At 43.2% G+C, this 20,865-nt stretch overlaps 2 protein-coding genes across 8 annotated transcripts in view; one reads left to right on the top strand and one right to left on the bottom strand.

The window, feature by feature from the left end:
• The window catches only part of CRYZL1 (crystallin zeta like 1), a 40,962-nt gene extending 28,218 nt beyond the window's left edge, over positions 1-12,744 (bottom strand). The window contains exons 1-3 of one of the 3 annotated variants that reach the window (XM_047720680.1): positions 12,631-12,715; positions 2,312-2,383; positions 601-678 (exon numbers count right to left, since the gene is read on the bottom strand). In XM_047720680.1, the coding sequence (XP_047576636.1) occupies positions 601-678; positions 2,312-2,377 (144 nt within the window). In that variant the 5' untranslated portion in view covers positions 2,378-2,383; positions 12,631-12,715. Of the gene's footprint in view, positions 1-600; positions 679-2,311; positions 2,384-12,630 lie in introns of those variants that run through there. The other 2 variants (XM_047720696.1, XM_047720685.1) reach the window with 2 other exon arrangements.
• Positions 12,745-13,411: 667 nt separating this feature from the next.
• Positions 13,412-20,865, top strand: part of ITSN1 (intersectin 1) — a 218,185-nt gene continuing 210,731 nt past the window's right edge. For 2 of the 5 annotated variants that reach the window (XM_047720608.1, XM_047720582.1), the window contains exon 1: positions 13,413-13,666. The gene's annotated coding sequence lies outside the window, so the exon portion shown is untranslated. Of the gene's footprint in view, positions 13,667-20,865 lie in introns of all 5 variants that reach the window. The other 3 variants (XM_047720598.1, XR_007125739.1, XM_047720620.1) reach the window with 3 other exon arrangements.

Below are 20,865 nucleotides of genomic sequence, written 5' to 3'. Positions count from 1 at the left end.
TGCTCTGTAGGGAGTCTGCTTCTCCCTCTCCTCCCCCAGCCCTGCTTGTGCTCTCTCTCCCTCATATAAATAAATAAAGTCTTTAAAAAAAAAAAAAAAGTAACTTCTTCCTTAACAGGCCTGAGTAATTGTAAATTCTCACAATGTAAAGGAGTTTATAAAATATTTTCATATAATAATATAAACTGACTTCATCCAGTCAGATAATAATTTATTTTTAATGAATGAATTAATTTTTTAACTATTTTCTTTATTTGACAGAGAGAGACATAGTGAGAGAGGGAATACAAGAAGGGGGGATGGGAAAGGGAGAGGCAGGCTTCCTGCTGAGCAGGAAGCCCCATGTGGGGCTCGATCCCAGGACTCTGGGATCATGACCAGAGCCGAAGGCAGACACTTAACAACTGAACCACCCAGGTGCCCTAGATAATAATTTAATACAGAAACACACAAACTGACATTACCTTTTTTCCCTAGCTATTTTAGTCTTCTAAGGATGTTAATTTTTTGGCACTCAGAAGTCAGTTATCGTTATATATTTTACAACAAATATACCAGGAAACTCTCATTTGACTTTTGGTCAAAATAAAAGCATCATACCTTCGTATTTATCTGGCTCAGAGCACAAGCTTTAACTTGAAGTTTCACATAGTTATCCTCTATAACAGGAAGATTTTCCTAGAACCAAATAACACATTCCTTTGAGAACATGCCTTTCTGTTGTGAAAACTGTCATACATAACTGAACAAAACTAAACAGACCCCAAATCTTACAGCCAACTTAACTGAAAAAGCCACAAGTAATTATCCCATAGTATATGATAATTTAAAAAAAAAAAAAAAAGAAGGGGAATTTTGTGGTGAAATGTTTAAAAAGCCATAGTTATTTTAAAAACGCATAGATACCAACTGTGGATATATGTATAGGCAATACATTTTTAGGGTAAAAAGGAGAGCAACAAATACTGTACTTTATTTCAATCTAAATAATCTCAAAGCATCAAATCTTCACACATACAGGGATATCCTTATATGCAAGACACATAGCCTTCACTGATTTTGGAATTTTCTTAATGCTATAAATGAAGTTGTTTGGTGTTAGCTGTGTATCTCTTGTTTAACATCTGTCTTAGACATTTCAGTATGCCCCATGGGATTTTGGGGTCAAAACAGAAACCTAACAGATCTTAATTACCCCACTATTCCACAGCCAGATATATCTTCAAAGGGAAAGTATCATTCACAACTCAGGGATTCAAAGTCACCACCTGTATGATTTATGAAATATAGTATCACTTCTGCCAAATACCCCTATGCTGGTACCAATCATTCAAATATTCCCCTCAGCTCCTGATATGGCCAAAAATGAGATCAAAAGCTGGATACGAATAGTTACTTTTGTATGCCCCCCTACAACCTATCAAAGAGATCACGGTTTTATTTGGCTTGAACACAATACTCTGGGAGTATCTCTTTTTAAGTTTCGGATTTGATAGTATTTGATGATATTATGGATATATTCAATATTATTGATTAATGTGTGGATTTTACGGATGATGGTATGAACCTGTGTATGATTCTTCCCGAGCACCAATTAAACCTCTGAGACCTTGATCCTGACTCAGTGGTATAAGACAAGCTGTCTGAGATTTTGACTCCTGACCTAACTAATTTTGGAGTTAGTAAAAGAGAACAGAAAAACTGGATTGTGTTCACGATCCAGAAATTCTTATTACTATCATGAAATAAATACAGCACTTAGTTTTGGGCCCTAAATTGACAGTGGAATGATTTTGGCTTGCCACAAACCTTTCGAACAATCACCAGTATATGCAAATACTATTACGTGTTCTTAGAGTGTGCAAAAGTGAGAAACAGTTAAGAGTTTAGTGAATGAGGTAATTTTGCAAAGCTCAGAATTTGGTGTGGAAAACAATGCTTTTCCACCTCTTTCATTTCAGAACACAGGAGAAATATTTTCTGAAATATGACTACAATCTGAATACTCACTCTATTGTGGTATTCTGAATAGGTTGGGTTAATTTTGCAATTATTCTGTTTTCCTAATTTGTTTTATACCACCACCCTGAGGAACTAAAAACTCTTTTGAAGCAACTCTTCAAAAAATATAGTTATATTATAATATGGAGCACCATTTTCACATAAGATTAAAGGAGTTTGTAAGTTTCATTTAAGTAATTTTTACTCAGTTCCACTCAAAATAACTTATAACAGGTCATTTAAAATTGGTTCTTTTACATATAGAAAATAAACTACCTCTTTCATTTAATAATTAAATCATTTTTCTTACCCTTTCTTGAAATACAAATGTTATTTCTTCATTTGTAGAACTCTTTTGAAAATATAAGCCTTTCATAGTCACCTAAAAAAAATTCATATGTATATATATAAAAACATGAAATAAAATGTTTTCCCAGACCAAATAAAAGCAAAAATTGAAAAATAATGCTGCCAAAGGATAAAATGAGAATTCTTTTTTTTTTAAATTTTTTTTTTTAATTTATTTATTTGACAGAGAGATCACAAGCAGGCAGAGAGGCAGGCAGAGAGAGGGGAGGAAGCAGGTTCTCCGCCGAGCAGAGAGCCTGATGTGGGGCTCGATCCCAGGACCCTGAGACCATGACCTGAGCCGAAGGCAGCGGCTCAACCCGCTGAGCCACCCAGGCGCCCCTAAAATGAGAATTCTAAATGTAGCTTTCAAACCAAAAATTTAGTAAGTCTTGAAAGTGGTCAAACAAAAGAATATGCAACACTCTCTGAGTACGTGTTTTACCAAGAATGGGCTTACAGTTCAACCTTTCACACCAAGGTGAATTTCACTTTGCTAGTCAATAAAAATTATTAGATGTACTTAAAAAATTTTTACCAGAGCCACAGATCTCAATTTTAATTACCAAAGGCGGCATTTCGAGGGCTTTCAAGTCCCCCCCACTTTTTTTTAAAGATTTCTTTAGGGGTGCCTCGGTGGTTCAGTGGTTGGGTGTCTGCCTCCGGCTCAGGTCATGATCCCAGTATCCAGGGATCAAGCCCCACATCAGGCTCCCTGCTCCGCGGGAGGCCTGCTTCTCCCTCTGCTGTTTCCCCTGCTTATATTCCCTCTCTCACGGTCTCTCTCTTTCTGTCAAATAAATGGGTAAAACCTTTAAAAGTAAATAAATATATAAAGTGAACAATTCAGTGGTTTAAAAAAAAAAGATTTATCGGGGCTCCTGGGTGGCTCAGTGGGTTAAGCCTCTGCTTTCAGCTCAGGTCATGATCTCAGGGTCCTGGGATCAAGCCCTGCATCTGGCTCTCTGCTCAGCAGGGAGCCTGCTTCCTCCTCTCTCTCTGCCTGCCTCTCTGCCTACTTGTGATCTCTGTCTGTCAAATAAATAAATAAAATCTTTAAAAAAAAGATATATTTATTTGGAAGAGACTGCGAGAGAGCAAGCACTTAGGGACATGCACACACACGGTGGGAAGGTGGGCAGAGGGAGAGGATCTCAAGCAGATGCCCCGTTAAGAGCAAAGCCCTACATGACTGGACCTCAGGACCCTGAGAATCAAGACCCTAAGATCAGAACCTCAACGGGTATCAAGCATCCGATGCTTACCAGACTGAGCCACCCAGGCAACCCAGGGCTTTCAAATCTTAAAAAAGACCATTAAAAAGAAAAAGTAAACAGTCAAGACATTCACTAAAGTCATACCCCTGATTCTTCTATATCAGTATATAAACCATTTAATGGAAGTATTAAGCCTGTATTTTGTGAACTTCTTGAAGCATCTCTAAGGATTCCACAATTGTTTAATTTTCAAAATATAGTTGACTCATGAACAACACAAGTTTGACCCGCACCGGGCCACTTATACATGGATTTTTTTTTTTTAATAGTTCTAAGTAATCTCCACAACCAATGTGGGGCTTGAACTTACAACCTTGAGATCAAAAGTTGCAGCTCTACCAATTTGAGTCAGGCAGTCACCCCTCCCTACAACTTTATTTATTTTTATTTTTAAAAGATTTTCTTTCTTTATTTGAGAGCAACCACAAGCAGGGTAAGGAGCAAAGGGAGAAGCAGACCGGATGCAAGGCTCCATCCCAGGACCCTGGGATCATGACCTGAGCTGAAGGCAGAGACTTATCTGACTGAGCCACCTAGGGGCCCCATCCCCACAACCTTAAATCCAACATCTTCTGCCTGACTTTCAAGGCTGTCTAAAAGGAATACTCATTGTCTCTAATCTACTTTACTCCCCTGTTTTTCTAAAACACATTCTCTTTCTGAGCTAGTCAGTGTGACCTCACGCCATCTGGTCATCCCAACACCTGGTCATCCCTGTCCCAGGACTTTCAGGCAGTGCTTTTTCTCTTGAGATTGTGCCAAACTTACTCTACAGATTCTGCCAAGTGAATACAGCCCAAGTCTTACTCCTTCTCTGAAATCACCCCCAGCGAAACTCAATCTACCCTATCTGTTCCATGCTTCCAGATTTCATTACATACCAACAAACAAAACCATGCTTTATTCACTTACTAACTAGCAGGTTCTCCCAGCTACTGCTTGGAAGAGTCAATATCTATTATTATTCAATAAAGAAATCACTGCTCCTACTCAGTCTGGAGCTATTAGTAGTTCCTTTTTGAGAAATGAAACAATTGCATTGATTTCCAAGCAGCTCCTGTTGTAATTCTGGAAGCCACTATCTTCTCTGCCTATCACATTTTTTTTTAAAGATTATTTACTTATTTTAGTAACCTCTATACTGAATGTGGGGATTGAAATCACAAGCTGGAGATCAAGAGTTGCAGGATCTTTTGACTGAGCCAGCCAGGTGCCCCTGAGTAACGCATCTTAAAACATATGGCATGTTCTGCACGGTTCCCAGATCAGTGGCCACAAAGGCATCATCCTGCATGTCCCCCAATTTCAAAGACTCTGGAAGATAAGTGCTTGTTTGTATCCCCAGGGTCCCCTAAGGCAAATATTATATACATGATAATGTCAACATTTTTCGTCAGATTGTCCTAAATGGTTTCTCTAAATTAAAACTGGCCTGCTTAGGGCGCCTGGGTGGCTCAGTGGGTTAAGCCTCTGCCTTCGGCTCAGGTCATGATCCTGGGGTCCTGGGATCAAGACTTGCATTGGGCTGCCTGCTCAGCGGGAAGCCTGCTTCTCCCTCTCCCTCTCCTGATGCTTGTGTTCCCTCTCTCGCTGTGTCTCTCTCTGTCGTATAAATAAATAAAATCTTAAAAAAAAAATTGGCCTGTTTAGTAGGAAAAAAAGTAGTTTAGCTGGTCTAATAAAAAAACATGTGGGAACAAAAATATCCTCAAAGTTAAAAAGTGAAGAAAGAAAGTGTTTTCAGAAAAGTGGCCGGAAGAAAACTGAGGACATGTTATTTACTTGTTTTGCAGATCACCAAAAGGAATACTGAGTTCTCAACACTAAGAAAATGGTAGAATGGATAGTATAGTTTCTCAGGCACTGGTCTAGATTAAATGGAACACTTACTCCACTATTTAATATCACTTTTATTGAATGTAAAGATATTTGCACACAGAAAATAAAATAACAGAATATCTTTTTTTTTTTTTCTTCACAGTGGGAGAGAGCGGGAGAGGGGCAGAGAGAGAGATCTTTAGCAGCAACATCAGGCTTGATCCCACAACCCTGAGATCAAAACACTTACCTGAGTCATCCAGCTGAATATTTTATAAAATAAAAATATAAATTAAAATATAATAAGATAATGCTTACCATGCCATTTCTAAGAATGAATGTCACGTAAAACTTCAAAATTATACGTTCTACTGTAAACTTTGTGACAAGTGTTACATAAAACTCTTAAATGAGGGACGCCTGGGTGGCTCAGTTGGTTGGACGACTGCCTTTGGCTCGGGTCATGATCCTGGAGTCCCGGGATTGAGTACCGCATCAGGCTCCCGGCTCCACGGGGAGTCTGCTTCTCTCTCTGACCTTCTCCTCGCTCATGCTCTCTCTTACTGTCTCTCTCTCAAATAAATAAATAAAATTAAAAAAAAAAAAAACCTCTTAAATGAAAATAAACCTGTTTAAAAACATAGGCTAGGGCCACCTGGGTGGCTCAGTCATTAAGCGTCTGCCTTTGGCTCAGATCATGATCCCAGGGTTCTGGGATCAAGCCCTGAATTGGGCTCCCTGGTTGGTGGGAAGCCTGCTTCTCCCTCTCCTACTCCCCCTACTTGTTATCCTTCTCTCGATATGTGTCTCTGTCAAATAAATAAATAAATAAAATCTTAAAAAAAAAAAAAGACCCCAAAACTATAGGCTAATATGCTCTATAAAAAGAATAGATTTTATATTTTAACATCAGGTTTTCTTTTTAAGATTTTATTTAATTATTTGACAGAGAGAGAGATCACAAGTAGGTAGAGAGGCAGGCAGAGAGAGAAAGCGGGAAGCAGGCTCCCCGCTGAGCAGAGAGCCTGATGCGGGGCTCGATCTCAGGACCCTGAGATCATGATCTGAGCCCAAGGCAGAGGCCCCAACCCACTGAGCCACCCTAGGCGCCCTTAAAGTGATTTCTAAAAAACCAACGGGAAGAAACTTTGAGTGATTTCCTTTTCGTTACAACAGCAACGTGAACTCCATCTGCTCTTCTGCTACACTTAATCTCTCAAGGAGCTCATGTATTAATAATTGTAAATAAAACCACTAGAGACTATTCCTTATCTACACTTTCAGACCACAAGGGTTCTGAGAGTATCAGATCTAGCTCAAATTCAACAGACACAAAACTGGAGTCCTCCTGGGGCACTTGGGTGGCTCAGGCAACCAACTCTTGATTTTAGCCCCGGTCATTATCCAGGGTCGGGGGATTGAGCCCCACATCTGGCTCTGTGCTTTGTGGAGTCTGCTTGTCCCTCTCCCTCTGCTCCTCCTCACACTCTCTCTCTTCCTCTATAAATAAATAAAATCCTTTTTTCTTTTTTTTTTTTTAGAAGATTTTTATTAAAGAGAGAGAGAGAGAATGAGCAAGGAAGAGGGGCAGAGGGAGAAGCGGGCTCCCTACTGAGCTGAAAATCTGACATGGAACTCGATCCCAGGACCCTGGGATCATGGCCTGAGCCAAAGGCAGATGCTTTATTGACTGAGTCCCAAGTACACAATAAATAAAATATTAAAAAAAAAAACACCCAAAAAACTGGAGTCACCTTTTCCCAAGACAAGATTTTTTTGGTACTAATCTTCTGTCATCAAGGATATTTTAGAGGCTATCATAATTCCTTCCTCTGTATCAAGTTATTGACCCAAGTCTCCTTTTCCTTTATGATGTCTGGGCTCACTTGTTCATATTTGGGTTTGACGGGCGTTAGCACAAATGATGTGCTAACACTGCAATGTCTGCCCTCAGCGATGGCCACACACTGCTGAGTGGCTTCATTTCCTCCCCTCATCCAATCCGCCTATGGAAAACTTAATTCCTGGAAGCCCAAACTCTTATATGCTCACATTTCTATTAGTGCGCAATATCAACTTTGCAATATTGTGGCCATTTGTCATCAGGATTCAGTTATAACATTTTTTAAAAAAGATTTTATTTATTTATTTGACAGACAGAGGTCATAAGTAGGCAGAGAGCCAGGCAGAGAGAGGGGGAAGCAGGCACCCTGCTGAGCAGAGGGCCTGATGCGGGGCTTGATCCCAGGACCCTGAGAACATGACCTGAGCTGAAGGCAGAGGCTTAACCCACTGAGCCACCCAAGTGCCCCTATGATATTTCTAACCCACCCTCTTATTAAAGAAATCAAGGGTATATTGTCAAGCCGAAGGCTACAGAAAAAACATGAAGTCAACACAAAATGTGGTCCATTCATTCATCATCACGCCAGGACTGGTGCAGAGCATTACACTAGCCGGCTGCACTGTAAGGGGGGCAACTCTTCTGTGAAGTGACTTAGTGAAGAGGTGACTTAAAATATTAAGTTTTAACAATGTTCTTAATCTGTGAGAATTTTCATACATACCAACATATCGGATAAATATGGCAAATCACATGCTCAATTTTTTGGTTTAAAAATCTGGTTAGCATTGGGGCACCTGAGTGGCTCAGTGGGTTAAGGCCTCTGCCTTCGGCTCGGGTCATGATCCTGGGGTCCTGGGATCGAGTCCCACATCCGGCTCTCTGCTCAGCGGGGAGCCTGCTTCCTCTCTCTCTCTCTCTCTGCCTGCCTCTCTGTCCTCTTGTGATCTCTGTCAAATGAATAAAAAAAAAAAAATCTGGTTAGCATAATCAAAGTAACCAGCTGGAGGTTCGGTTCAAATGTCATTATGTTGCAGGTTGTGGAGAATGGCAGTCCTAACCTCATAAGCTCTCTCTGCCTTTTCTTTGTTTTCCTTAAAGATTTCATTTACTTGAGAGAAGAGAGAGAGAGAGAAAGCATGAACAGGGGAGAGGGAGAGGGACAAGCAGACTCCCTCCTGAGTAGGGAACCCAATGCGGGACTCGATACCAGGACCCTGGGATCATGACCTGAGCTAAGGCAGACGCTTAACCCACTGAGCCACCCAGGTGCCCCAGCTCCCTCTGCTGCTGCTGCTTCTTTTTTTTTAAGATTGTATTTATTTATTTGACAGAGAGAGAGAGAGAGAGATCACAAGTAGGCGGGGGGGGGGGTGAGTGGGGGGAAACAGGCTCCCCAGGGAGCGGAGAACTCGACGCGGGGCTCGATCCCAGGACACTGGGATCATGACCTGAGATGAAGGCAGAGGCTTAACCCATTGAGTCACAGGTGCCCCAGCTCCCTCTGCTTCTTTTTTTTTTTTTTTTTTAAAGATTTTTATTTATTTATTTGACAGAGAGAGATCACAAGTAGACGGAGAGGCAGGCAGAGAGAGAGAGAGAGAGAGAAGCAGGCTCCCTGCTGAGCAGAGAGCCCGATGCGGGACTCGATCCCAGGACCCTGAGATCATGACCTGAGCCTAAGGCAGCGGCTTTAACCCACTGAGCCACCCAGGCGCCCGCTCCCTCTGCTTCTTAAAGAGAGAAGCAAATGCATGGTTGTAATAATTGGAGGACATCTCTGCATTGCGCAGGCAACAGTCTCTAGGAATCAGTATACTCCATGGACACTTTGTGTAAACAATAGTACACAGGTGTTTGCTACGTACAACTGCACTAGTTGCATAAAACTCCTGACAAGATGGCAACAGAGCACGGTGATAGGGCTCACACCTGGCTAAACCCTGAAAAGCTCTTCTAGCTAATAATGTGGGTTATAAGAACTTGCTTTTGGTAGGTGAGAGAAGGGCAGAGGGAGAGAGTGAATCCCAAGTAGGCTTTATGTCTAACAGATCTGGACACCCAGCTTGATCTGACCATCAGAGATCATGACCTGAGCCAGAATTGAGCTGGATGTTTATTTTTTTATTTTTTTTTTTTAAAGATTTTATTTATTTATTTGACAGAGAGAGATCACAAGCAGGCAGAGAGGCAGGCAGAGAGACAGGAGGAAGCAGGCTCCCTGCTGAGCAGAGAGCCCGATGTGGGACTTGATCCCAGGACTCTGAGATCATGACCTGAGCCGAAGGCAGCGGCTCAACCCACTGAGCCACCCAGGCGCCCCTGAGCTGGATGTTTAACCAGCTGAGCTGCCTAGGTGCACCAAGAACTTTCTATGTTCACATTTTAAGTATCTAACTTCAATCTTCGGGAAATTCATGAAGTTGCATGGTACCTATCACTAGAAGTATTTCAACAGAGGCTGAATAAACATTTACAGTAGCTTCATAAACAGGATTCAAGCACCAGCTGAAGAGGATGGGGGATAGGATGACCATATTAGAGCTATGGTCTCTTCTGATTATGGCAATGGTATGATGATTATGACCTTTTCTCCTTTATGCTACCTTAATCATGTGACACCAGGACAATGCAGGTGATGATGAGGGAAATAAGCCACTGAGGAATCCTTTCTAAATCTCTACCACACTCTCCCTTCTCCAATTGATGTAAACAATCTTTTTTTTTTTTTAACTAAAATGACAGTAGTTTGTAAATGCTTATTTAATTTTCCCATCCACTATAGGGCCTTTAAGAAACCATTTCTTGCTTCAGAAGCAAAAAAGGAATTTTAATTTTGATTAAATATTTACTAGTAAATCCACAATGAAGAGAAAATAATTCAGAAGATGTGTATTTCCTACAATATGTAAAAAAGGAAAAATATTTTGTAAAATATCATATTTTAGCATGTATAGATATGTATATTTTTCTCTTCTAATCATAAAACTCACCTTAGCTGAGCATAGTACCGTTTGGTGGGTCTAGAAAAACCATAATTTCGTTTTTGAAACATTCAATGTAAAGTTCAGAGAAGCAAGCAGTACTTTTAAGATTAATTTTAAAAAAAGATGCAACCACAAACAAAATAAAAAAAAAACCCTATGACTGCACAGTGAAATATTTTAAGAATTTCTAAGCTTTCTCATTCCTCTTTCTTCAGGGAGGTACACAAATGAATCAAGACACAGTACTGGCCCGGATATAGTACTGGGGAAGTAATTTTTTTATTATTTATAATACAGCATGGAGGGGCACCTGGGTGATTCAGTCAAGTAAGCCTCCAGCTCTTGGTTTCAGCTCATGCCATGATCTTGGGGTTGTGAGATCGAGCCCTGAGTCCGGCTCTGAGCTCAGTGCAGAGTCTACTTGTCCCTCTCCCTCTGCTTCTCCCTACCTGATTGCTCTCCCTCTCAAATAAATTAAAAAAAAAAAAAAAATTTTTTTTTAAAGAAAAATTTATAATATAGCATGGAGATGGCTCAGTTGGTAGAGCATGCAATTTTTTTGGTAAAGACTTATTTTAGAGTTAGACAGAGAGCACAAGCAGTGGGGAGAGGCACAAGCAGACTCTGTGCTGAGCGCAGAGCCCAACGCAGGGCTCCATCCCACCACTCCAAGACCACAACCCAAGCCAAAATCAAGAGTCAGACACTCAACCAACTGAGCTCCCCAGGTGCCCCTCTGCATGCAACTCTTGATCTCACCTTATGTAGGGCTGAAGCTTACTTAAAAATATATACAGCATGAAATATTTATAATACTACCAAAATATGTCACTCCAACTGATAGGCAAATTGACCTTGTATGAGGAAACCTGCTGTTTCACTTCTCAACGTTTCATCTGCCATAAACTGGAGCAGAGGCATCAATGAAGTGAAAATTATTGATTAAAAAATAACAATCATACACTGCAGTGGTTGACAGGATTTAGAAGTTAAAATTGACCCAAGTCTGAATCCTGGCTGTCCTACTCACTGGCTGTATGGCTTTAGGCTACTCAATTTTAACCTTCTAGGCCTTCGATTCCGTATCTCCAAAATATAATAGTTACCTCCAAGGGTTGTAAAGATGAAACACAAGCAAAGCACTCGGTACAACACCCGGCACAAAATCACCGTTCAGTAAGTGTTGGTTGGCTATTTTTCTATTATTTCTGCAAACTGGGAAGAGAACCTCTCTAAAGTAGTGCCCAGGCCCATTTCACAGAGCAGCAAAGGGTTTGGTCACATGCAACCAACCGTCTGAGCTTTCCCACCTTTTAGTTTCTGCACGGGGCACCTCTATCATCTGGACCTGCGCCGTCCAAAAACAAGGGCCACTAGTCCACAGGTGGCTAAGGAACCTGTGAACTCTGTCTAGTTAGAACTGAGGCCTTTTGTCAAGGTAAAACACATATTCGATTTCGAAGACGCTAAAAAAAAAAAAAAAAAAAAAAGTAATTGGGGCGCCTGGCTGGCTCATGCCGTCTAGAGCAGGCTGCTCTTTATCTCGGGGTTGTGTGTCCAAGCTCCTCGTTGGACGTAAAGCTTACTTAAAAAAAAAAAAAATCAATAAATACAAGAATTTATAATATTTCAATTTTAAGGTATCTGGTTATGGGTTGAAATGATAATTTTTTGATGTATTGGCTTAAACGAAAGTGCCTCGCGTTACACCTGCATTGAGCAGAGCTGATGCAGATAGAACACCCGGTTACTCAGAACGGGGACTAGCCGCTCCCGGGAGCTGGTGAGAAATGCAGAGTCTCGGGCCCCGCCCAGACCTACCAATTCAGCATCCGCCCTTCAACATGATTCTGAGCCGTATCTCCGGAGTTTTTCGCTGTTTCTCTTAAGTGGGCAAACCCGACCGTATAATCACGTAAACGGGAATACCCTTGCTTTGTGTATGGTTCACCGATAAAGGAAAGCGAAGGAGGAAAAAGCGGTGTCAGAGAAGGAGTACGAGAAAAAAGAAAAAGAAACTCAAATTCTAGGAACAAAAAGAAAGCTGGGGGTTGGGGGGGAGGAATCCAACCTGGGAGTTCAGTGGAAGGGAACTTCGATTTTTGCTTGTATAAATGCAGAGGGAGATGCAAACTGAGAGAAAACCTACCATCCAAACCTGCAAGGATCAGGAAATCGTCAGTCAAGTCTTTCCCGCCCCTCAGCGGCCTCAGCTAAGCTAGGCCTGGGCCCGACGCGGTCTGGCGTTGGGGTGCAACGCCAACCACCATGCACCCCAGGGCTGCACGGTTCCGCGAGGCGTCCAAAGCCCAAAGCCCCGCTTCCCAAGACACAGAACCCGGGTCCGGGGGCTCACCTGCCTCCGAGCTGCCCCAACCGCCTGCGTCTTCGCCACCGCCACCTTGGAGTCCTTTTGCAGAGGGCCCGCCCCCGCTTGCCCAGGCGCTGCTCCCATTGGTCAGGTAGCTCGTCACTCCTGGACCGGAGGCTGGGGAGAACGCCATAGCAACCGAACTCGGAACTACATCTCCCGGAATGCTCCGCCAGGTGGAGAAGGGTGGAGCCTGGGGCTACCAGTAAATGGGCGAAATTGTAGTCTCCCGGAGAGATTCCGTTTTATGTAAATTTCTGTTAAAGACCACACCCTTCCTCATTCCAACCGTTTGCCCGACCACCTAATCTGGACTGTGACCGCCTCTTTTTCGCCTCTACGTTGTTCTCTCCTTTAAGACCTTTTGTGACTAATTTAGTTGAGTGCCTTCTAACCAGTGCCTCACACGACAACGGGCAGATGGACCCAAATCGTGAAACAAAATCTCCATAAGCCCCTTCAGGGAAATCCCGACCATAAGCTTTTGGTTACGCCTTCTGGGAAGGGGGCGGGGAGACAAGGCCGTCCTCCCTCCCACACCCTTTGCGCTTGCTGATTGGTTCCTTCGGCGGTCATTCCGTCCTCTTCCATCTTTTTTAATTGCCCCCTCCCTCTCTCCTGCGGTGGGCGGGCGTAGCGGTAGGGGGCGGTGAGGAGGTGCGGGCCTCTTCTCCCGATTGGCCGACTGTTCGTTCCCACCCATCTGTGGGCGGAGATGGAGGGGTGGAGGAGGGCGGGAGAGGCTGCGGAGGGAGATGAGGAGATAGGTGGGAGCGAGGGAGCGAGGGAGGGAGCGAAGGAGGTAGAGAAGAGCGGAGGAGAGGGGAGGGAGCGCAGCTTGGTTGCTCCGTAGTACGGCGGCTCGCGAGGGAGAATCCCGAGCGGGCTCCGGGACGCACGGGCCGGCGGGCAGGCGGGCGGGGATGGTGTGCGGGGCTGCGGCTCCTGCGTCCTTCCCCGCGGCGAGTGAGCTGCACTGATTTGTCCCTGGGGCTGCAGCGCGGACCCGCCTGGAGATGAGGTGAGGAGCGGGCTGGACGGCGGCGGCCTGGACGGGGAAGCGGCGGGGGCGGGGGTCGGCGCGGGGGTCGGCGCGATGGCCGCCCGGGGCGCCCGTCCCTCGGGCCGGCGCTAGTCCCGCGGGCCGCCCTTCAGCCTTTGCCGCGCGCCCCGGAGGCGCGGCACCGGCGGCCCCTGCGCCTCGTCCTTCCCCATCCTCCCGGGGGTGGCGGCGGGGCGGCCGGCTGGCCGGCGCTGGGAGGCCGGGACGCCGCGGCGGGCCGAGGGGGTGGCGGCCGTGGACGGGCTTCGGGCTGAATGGGCGTCCGCAGCCCCGGCCGGCCGAGCGGGGTCGCCTCCCTCCCCAGGGGGCGTGGGGGCGGTCGGCCCTTCCAGGGCTGACCTCCCTGCCCTCGGCCGCCTGAGCGTGGCGGGCTGGCCAAGCCTCGCCTCCCCGCCAGCCTCTCGGGGACCCGGAGCTCGCGGGGAGCGGCATCGCGCCGCCCGCCTCTCCCTCGGGCCTCAAGTCCCCGGCTCATCTCTTTCTCTCTGTCGCGTGCCTGCAAAATCGCTGTCAGTGAAGGGCAGTCAATGCCGCTCGGCCCTGAGTCGTCCGGCCGGGGCGGACTCTGATGGCATTTAGCAGAAAGCGGCTCTCCTTTCGGTGGGAGCGCGTCCCCGGGGTCCGCCGCGGCTCGTTCCCTTTACGCACCGACGCGGTCTCGCGGTGTGGACCCGGGGCACAATTGCGGGCTCTGCTTGCTTGACGAGGAAATGCAATAATCAGAATCCCCAGGAAAAGGAAACCGACGAGGAATGGGTCGCACCTTCCTATACTTCTGTTGGCCGTGGGATCAGAAAACAACTTCGCAGATAACATTTCCTGTGGGCATCTTTTGTTGTGATTCAGACTAAAGAAAGAAGGCTTTGCTTTTGAAGAAATAAATTAGCGTCTTTTTCTGTTGAGTGGGAGGCTCTGGAGATTTTTGGTAGCCTCTTAATATGAAAGTTTCCTTTAGAACTTTGCCATCATCAGTGCTATTCTGAAGGCAGCACCAGCCTGGAATTTTAAATATATGCGCACTCCGGACAGATGCGTTTCTTTGTGCTTATCTCCTGGCATCCTACTCTTGCTGTTTCTGTGCTCCAACGTACAAATAATAAAAGCAAGTACAGTAAAAAGAACAGATTAAAAAAAACCAAAACAAAACCAAATACCATACAAATAGATGCATCTGGAACAGCCTCCATTCCGTTAACGAGAGGCAATGTTACTAATCCCTTTGAACGGATGATCAGAGGTCTCATGGATTAGGTAGTGGACAGGATCTGAGGTTAGGAACTAGAGCCAGGACCCAGCAGGCCAGATGACTTGTGAAGTGAAGTGCTACTCTTAACCTCTAAAATGGGAGGAATGTATTTGTATGGGTACCTTTATTTTTAGATGATTTAAGGTGCAGAAACTTAAAACCCTCCCCCAAGGTTAGGATTTCTCTCTCTCTCAGAACAAAATGCTGTGTTTTTCTTTAAAATTATTTTTCTAGTTTACGTGACACAGTTATGTTGTACTGATGGGTGTTTGCTTATTATAACTAAAAATGCACATATTTGTAATATGGAAGGGAATTTTTTTTTCAGTAGGAGGTTGGTAAAGAACCCAGGATCTTTTAAGTAATCTAAATTGCAAATGAGGGACACATTAAAACTATTTAAAACTAACTGAAGTAGTTCCACTAAGGAACATTTCTGATAGTTTTTTTTTTTTAATGGCATTTCTTTATCTAAGAATGTATCTGTTGAAATTGCTGAGGCCCCGTGGCACCTTCACAATACTCTATTATTATTATTCTGCCTGAGTAGGAGAGGAAATGAACAAATTTTTGATGTACTTTGGAACCCTGTGGATTGTTCAGATACTAAGCATTGTGAAATAGGGCATAAAATGAGTGGTAGCAAGTTAGTTCTGTGAAATGTTTGTCCCTCTTAGCATTTTTTTTTTTTTGCAGTTGACTAGAAATTTCTTTTTTCTTAATGTTTATTTCTTCTGTTGGTAGGACTTAAGTTCATCTTTTCATCAAATGCCTAGATGGAAGCAAATTCAAATCTCCCATAAGACATTAAGGAGGAGGTGCTAGTAAATGGCTCCATTCTTACTCATCTTTTTAATTTGCTGGATTTGTGAATTATACAAAACTAATTACATGAGGGTTGGGTTTATGTTACTCTGTTCAAATTCCACTGCTGTAGAGCTATTCTCTTCTGAATGATCGTTTTCTTCTGAAGGGCTCCGCTTACTGGTGGGTTTCTCAAAGTCTGGACCTCAGATCACTTAGATCAGCATGAAGTGAAGTTCTTGTTAAAAATAGAGGGTTTTTTGGTCACCTAACCCCAGAATCAGACTCCTGGAGGTGGGGCCCTGGAATAGGTTTTTTTTTTTGTTTTTTAAGATCTGATTTATTTTTTAGAGAGAGAGAGAGCATGAGATGAATGGAAAAAGGTCAGGGAGAAGCAGACTCCTTGCAGAGCTGGGAGCCCGATGTCGGACTCAATCCCAGGACTCCCAGACCAGGACCTCAGCCAAAAGCAGTTGCTTAACCAACTGAGCCACCCAGGCACCCTGGAATCGGTTTTTTTAAACAACTTCTCCAGGTTCTCCTGGGATAGTAAAGTTGGCGAACAGTTGATGCTCTGCTTCCCTCTTGCTAAGCATCTCCTAAGATCATCTCCTGAAGTGGATGGCAGATATTTTAAATAACAGACTAAGTTTTATACCTTAGGCTGCTAATAAAAAACGTACTACAACCTTCAGGTACATAATGCACTTACAATAAAGGTTTCAGAAGAGTAGGGATTTTGAGTCATCATTCTATCTCCAGTGCTAGAATAGTGCCTGGAGGAACTCCATTAAATATTTACGAGTGAATAACATGGCAATGAGGCCACATTTTAAAACCTTTTCTTGTAAAATTAATCTTATTACTTAGTGATTTTATAAATTAGGAGCCGCATGCACTATGCCCAGTCATTTCTGTAAGTTTGGTCGGCTCTGAAAAGAGAGAACCTTTCCCAAGCATAGATTGCTCAAGGCGATTAAGCTGAAGAGAAGGCTCCTATCAAAATACTGCTTAGAGACTCAAAATGTAAATTTAAGCCACAGTGTAGTGGTAAATTACTGTGTTATCGCTATTTTCAAAATACCATTTTTTAAGCTATGGTAAGCCCAAATAATGCTGTAAAAATTGGTTTACAAAAAAATGCAGAAAATTGTCATGTTTTCCAGTTCCATTTTTCCTCCTAATAAAATACGGCCTTCATTCCTTTCTTTCAGACTCCAGTGTAGGGCCCCATAAATAATAGTTTCTGTTACATAGTTGAGGGTGCTGAACAGTTAGGAGTAAAATTTCTAGAGGATACTGGGTTTGACCCCATAGTCTGTGACTTTGATCTACTCTAACATTTCAGGGTCTCAGTCTTTTCAGCAGAATGGGAATAATAGTAAGTAGGTTAAGTTTAAATACTTCAGAGTGCTTACATAAGTTCTTGAGATATGTTCATTTAATAAGTGGTAGTTAGGATGACGATAAGGAATTGAGTTATATAAAAATATATAAAATTCCAAAACTAACCCATTTAATTCTTGTACTGCTGCACTTGATGGTAGAAATCCATCACTTGAAGTCTTTTGCTAATGTCTTGATACTTAATATGTCTAACTTTTAATTGGATAACTATTGAAAGTATCTAATAGTCAGGACACAGGGATGCATGGGTGGCTCAGTCCATTGGGTGTCTGCCTTTGGCTCAGGTCATGATCCCAGGGTCTTGGTCAGTGGGGAGCCTGCTTCTCCCTCTGCCTGCCACTTCCCCTGCTTGTGTGCTTTCTCTCTGACAAATGAATAAATAGAATCTTAAAAAAAAAAAAAAAAAGGAAACAAACTTAAGGGTTGCTGGAGTAGAGGGGGGTGGGAGGGATTGGCATGGTTGGGTGATGGACATCGGGGAGGGTATGTGCTATGGTGAGTGCTGTGAATTGTGTAAGACTGATGATTCACAGACCTGTACCTCTGAAACAAATAATACATTATATGTTAATAAAATATTAAAAGTATCTAATAGACCATCAAGTATTATGTAAATATGAGTTTTTTTCTAAATAAAAATAAATCTTGTCATTACTTTTACCTTCATTATGTATTTCAGAACCAAACTATTTATCAGTTCATATCCGTTGTATTTTAAAGTATTGCATTTTGGGGCTCCTGGGTGGCTCAGTCAGTTAAGTGTCTGCCTTGGCTCAGGTCATGATCTCAGGGTCCTGGGATCCAGTCACATCTTGGGTTCCCTGCCCAGTGGGGAGCCTGCTTCTCCCTCTCCTCCCTTCTTGTGTTCTCTCTCACTATCTTTGTCTCTCTCTCAAATAAATAAGATATTAAAAAAATAAAGAATTGCATCTTCAAGGTAGAAAAGTTGAGATACAGAAAAGTAAAAACTATAAAATTATCATAAATCCACTACCTCAGTGCATACCTGTCCAAACCTCTTTTTTTTTTTTCTGTGCATGTGGCTTTTTATATACAATTTTTGGTAACAAGTATGAGCTCTGCTATATATGATCATTTTGTAACTTTTTGGTTTTGGCCTCACATGTTACAATGAATCCATATCTATATTGTCAGTTACAATAGTTTAATAAATGAATAAGATTCCATTTTATATGTGTGTGATAATTTAACCATTAATTTTTGTCAGACATTAGTTTGTTTCCTTTTCCCCCTCACTGTTACACCTCTGCAGTAACTGTTTTCCTATGTATACCTCCGTGTATGCTTGTGAAATGTTTTTTCTGTAGGATAAGTTTCTAGAAGTGGATTTGCAGGATCAAGGTACAGTACATGCTACGTTTGAGATTTGTGATACATAGTGCCATTTAGAAAGGTTGTAGCAGTTCACATCCCTACCGTCCTGGTTGAGAGTTCTGTTTTCTTCTTTTTTTGGAATGACTTAATCAGTGACAAACTAGTGAATTACTATTATTCTTAGGAAGAAGAAAGGAATGTGAATGTGACGCGTTCAGGAATGTGATCTGGAAACTCAGAAAATGCGTATACCAGTAATAGTGATAGCTAACATTTAGCAAGTCCTTTTACATCATTTTTTTTTTTTTTAATTTATTTGACAGAGAGAGAGGCAGTGAGAGAGGGAACGCAAGCATGGGGAGTGGGAGAGGGAGAAGCGGCTTCCCGGGAGCCTGATGCTGGCTTGATCCCAGGATTCTGGGATCATGACCTGAGCCAAAGGCAGACGCTTAACCGACTGAGCTACCCAGGCGCTCCGAATTGTCCTTTTTTAGATGAATATGCCTTGGAAACTGAGGTACCAGCCGTGAAGGAACTTCAAGAGCCAGCAAGTGGCCACCCTATGTAACTTCAGAGGCCAAACTTTCAGCCACAACACTGGACCGCCCATTCCCTGGACACCATTTATAGGCATTAGGGTATTTTTACGTTTCTGATTTCAGTTTTGGCATAACCTAGAGGTTCCCTGATGTATGTTAATTTATAGATTTGAGTCCCTTTCATTGAGAAGTGAGTTGTGTAAGTTAGCTCACAAATAAGCCTTGTCTACTGTCTAACATTCATCTCTCAAAGCAGCTCGTTAGCCTTTCCAGTGAGGTGGTTTTCCTACAGTGCCCCCGATGAAAAGCAGGGTTGGAGTCCCAGAGAAGACGAGTGGAATTTGAAAAGACGGTTCACTTGTAATGTGTAATGCGTGGCCTTGCCTTGGAAAGGACTACATGTGGATGTATGATCAGGGAGACAGCTGGGAGTCTGTTCAAACATTCCCACACTGGCCAGTTTTGAGATTTGAAGCAGCTTGTGGAAGTTTGCTGCAAGAATATGAAGGCCTCACTGGAGAGAGATGTCACAGGTCCATTGGGAGATTGTTTAAAGAAAAAAAAAACTTCTATTAATAAATGTGATGGTAGAATATCATTAACATTTTGTTGCCCTCTAACAAGGTGAGTTTAAAACAGGTTAATCTATTTGAATTCATCAGTGGTCTTTTGACCTGTTTCTAGTAGAATGAATAATCGGCCACTTATTTTACGAGCTTAGAGCCCAGAGAGAGCATTGGTGAAATTGTTTGGGCTTAAGCTCTCTGGCCCGAGTTTGCTTATGCTGAGGTCGGACTGCACAGCTCAGTTTGAAGCTGGTGGCTAAAACCCATTCTCACTGTTGGCATAGTTTGGGGCTCCACCAAGGTTGTGGGGGAGTGGTACTCAGTATCTTTCATTCTTGGTTGAGTGGTAGAGACAGGAGTTGAACTGAGGGGTGTGATGGAGAATTTTGGATTCAGCTAAACAGGACTGTGCAAATAACAAGGTCGTAGTGGTTGGTTAGTAGTTGTTGTTGTTTAACCTTGATGGTTAAAATTAAAGTCCTCTCCTTAATACAAGAGAGCAGTGCTTTTGATCCTCTTGCTTTACTGGGCATTTTGCCTTGTTTCTCTGTCTTTGATGGTCTTTCTCATCCTTGCGTCTTGCCTGTAAGTCCGCCTGGTGACTGGTGGCATGGATTTGCGAGCCACGGACACAGCTCGTGGAAATGAATGCCACCAAGTGGCTTTGGGTGCCATGCTTCAAGCAACCTAGTTAAGGACCCCGATTCTTTAACGATTTTATTTATTTGAGAGGGGCGGGGGAGGGCAGAGGGAGAGGAAGAGAGAATCCCAAGAACACTCCGAGCTGAGTGTGGAGCCCCACGTGGGTCTCCATCTCAGGAACCCTGAGACCATGTCCTGAGCTGAAACCAAAAATGGGACGCTCAGTTGAGCCGCCTAGGTGCCCCAAGGAGGACACTGATTCTTAGGATAAAAGCATTGGAATCAAGTTGCTGTGGGATCCACTTGTCTTGTCTTAGTGTGCGTGCGTTTGTGTAGGGCTAATTACTTTTCTCTGAGGCAGATTTAGTTACCTTGTTCTAACAAGGGCAGTGTTTTGTATTATAAACACACACACACCATTCCTGTACGTTATCGCTAATGAGAGTCTGTTCATTTGGGATTCAAGGTTTTATAAAAATCCATTTCTGCTGCAAACTTAAGATAATAGATGTTGAAAACAAGTTATCTTTCAGCGTCTGGAATTATTTAAATTCAACTGCTCCATTCTGGCAGAATTGAAATATTACCTTTTGGTCGCTGACCTAAAAGCTAGTAGAT

This window comes from Lutra lutra, chromosome 1 (assembly GCF_902655055.1).
Source record: "Lutra lutra chromosome 1, mLutLut1.2, whole genome shotgun sequence".
NCBI classification, from domain to species: Eukaryota; Metazoa; Chordata; class Mammalia; order Carnivora; family Mustelidae; genus Lutra; species Lutra lutra.
The sequence above is the reverse complement of the archived record's forward strand: the minus strand, read 5'-3'. Positions and strand labels throughout refer to the sequence as shown.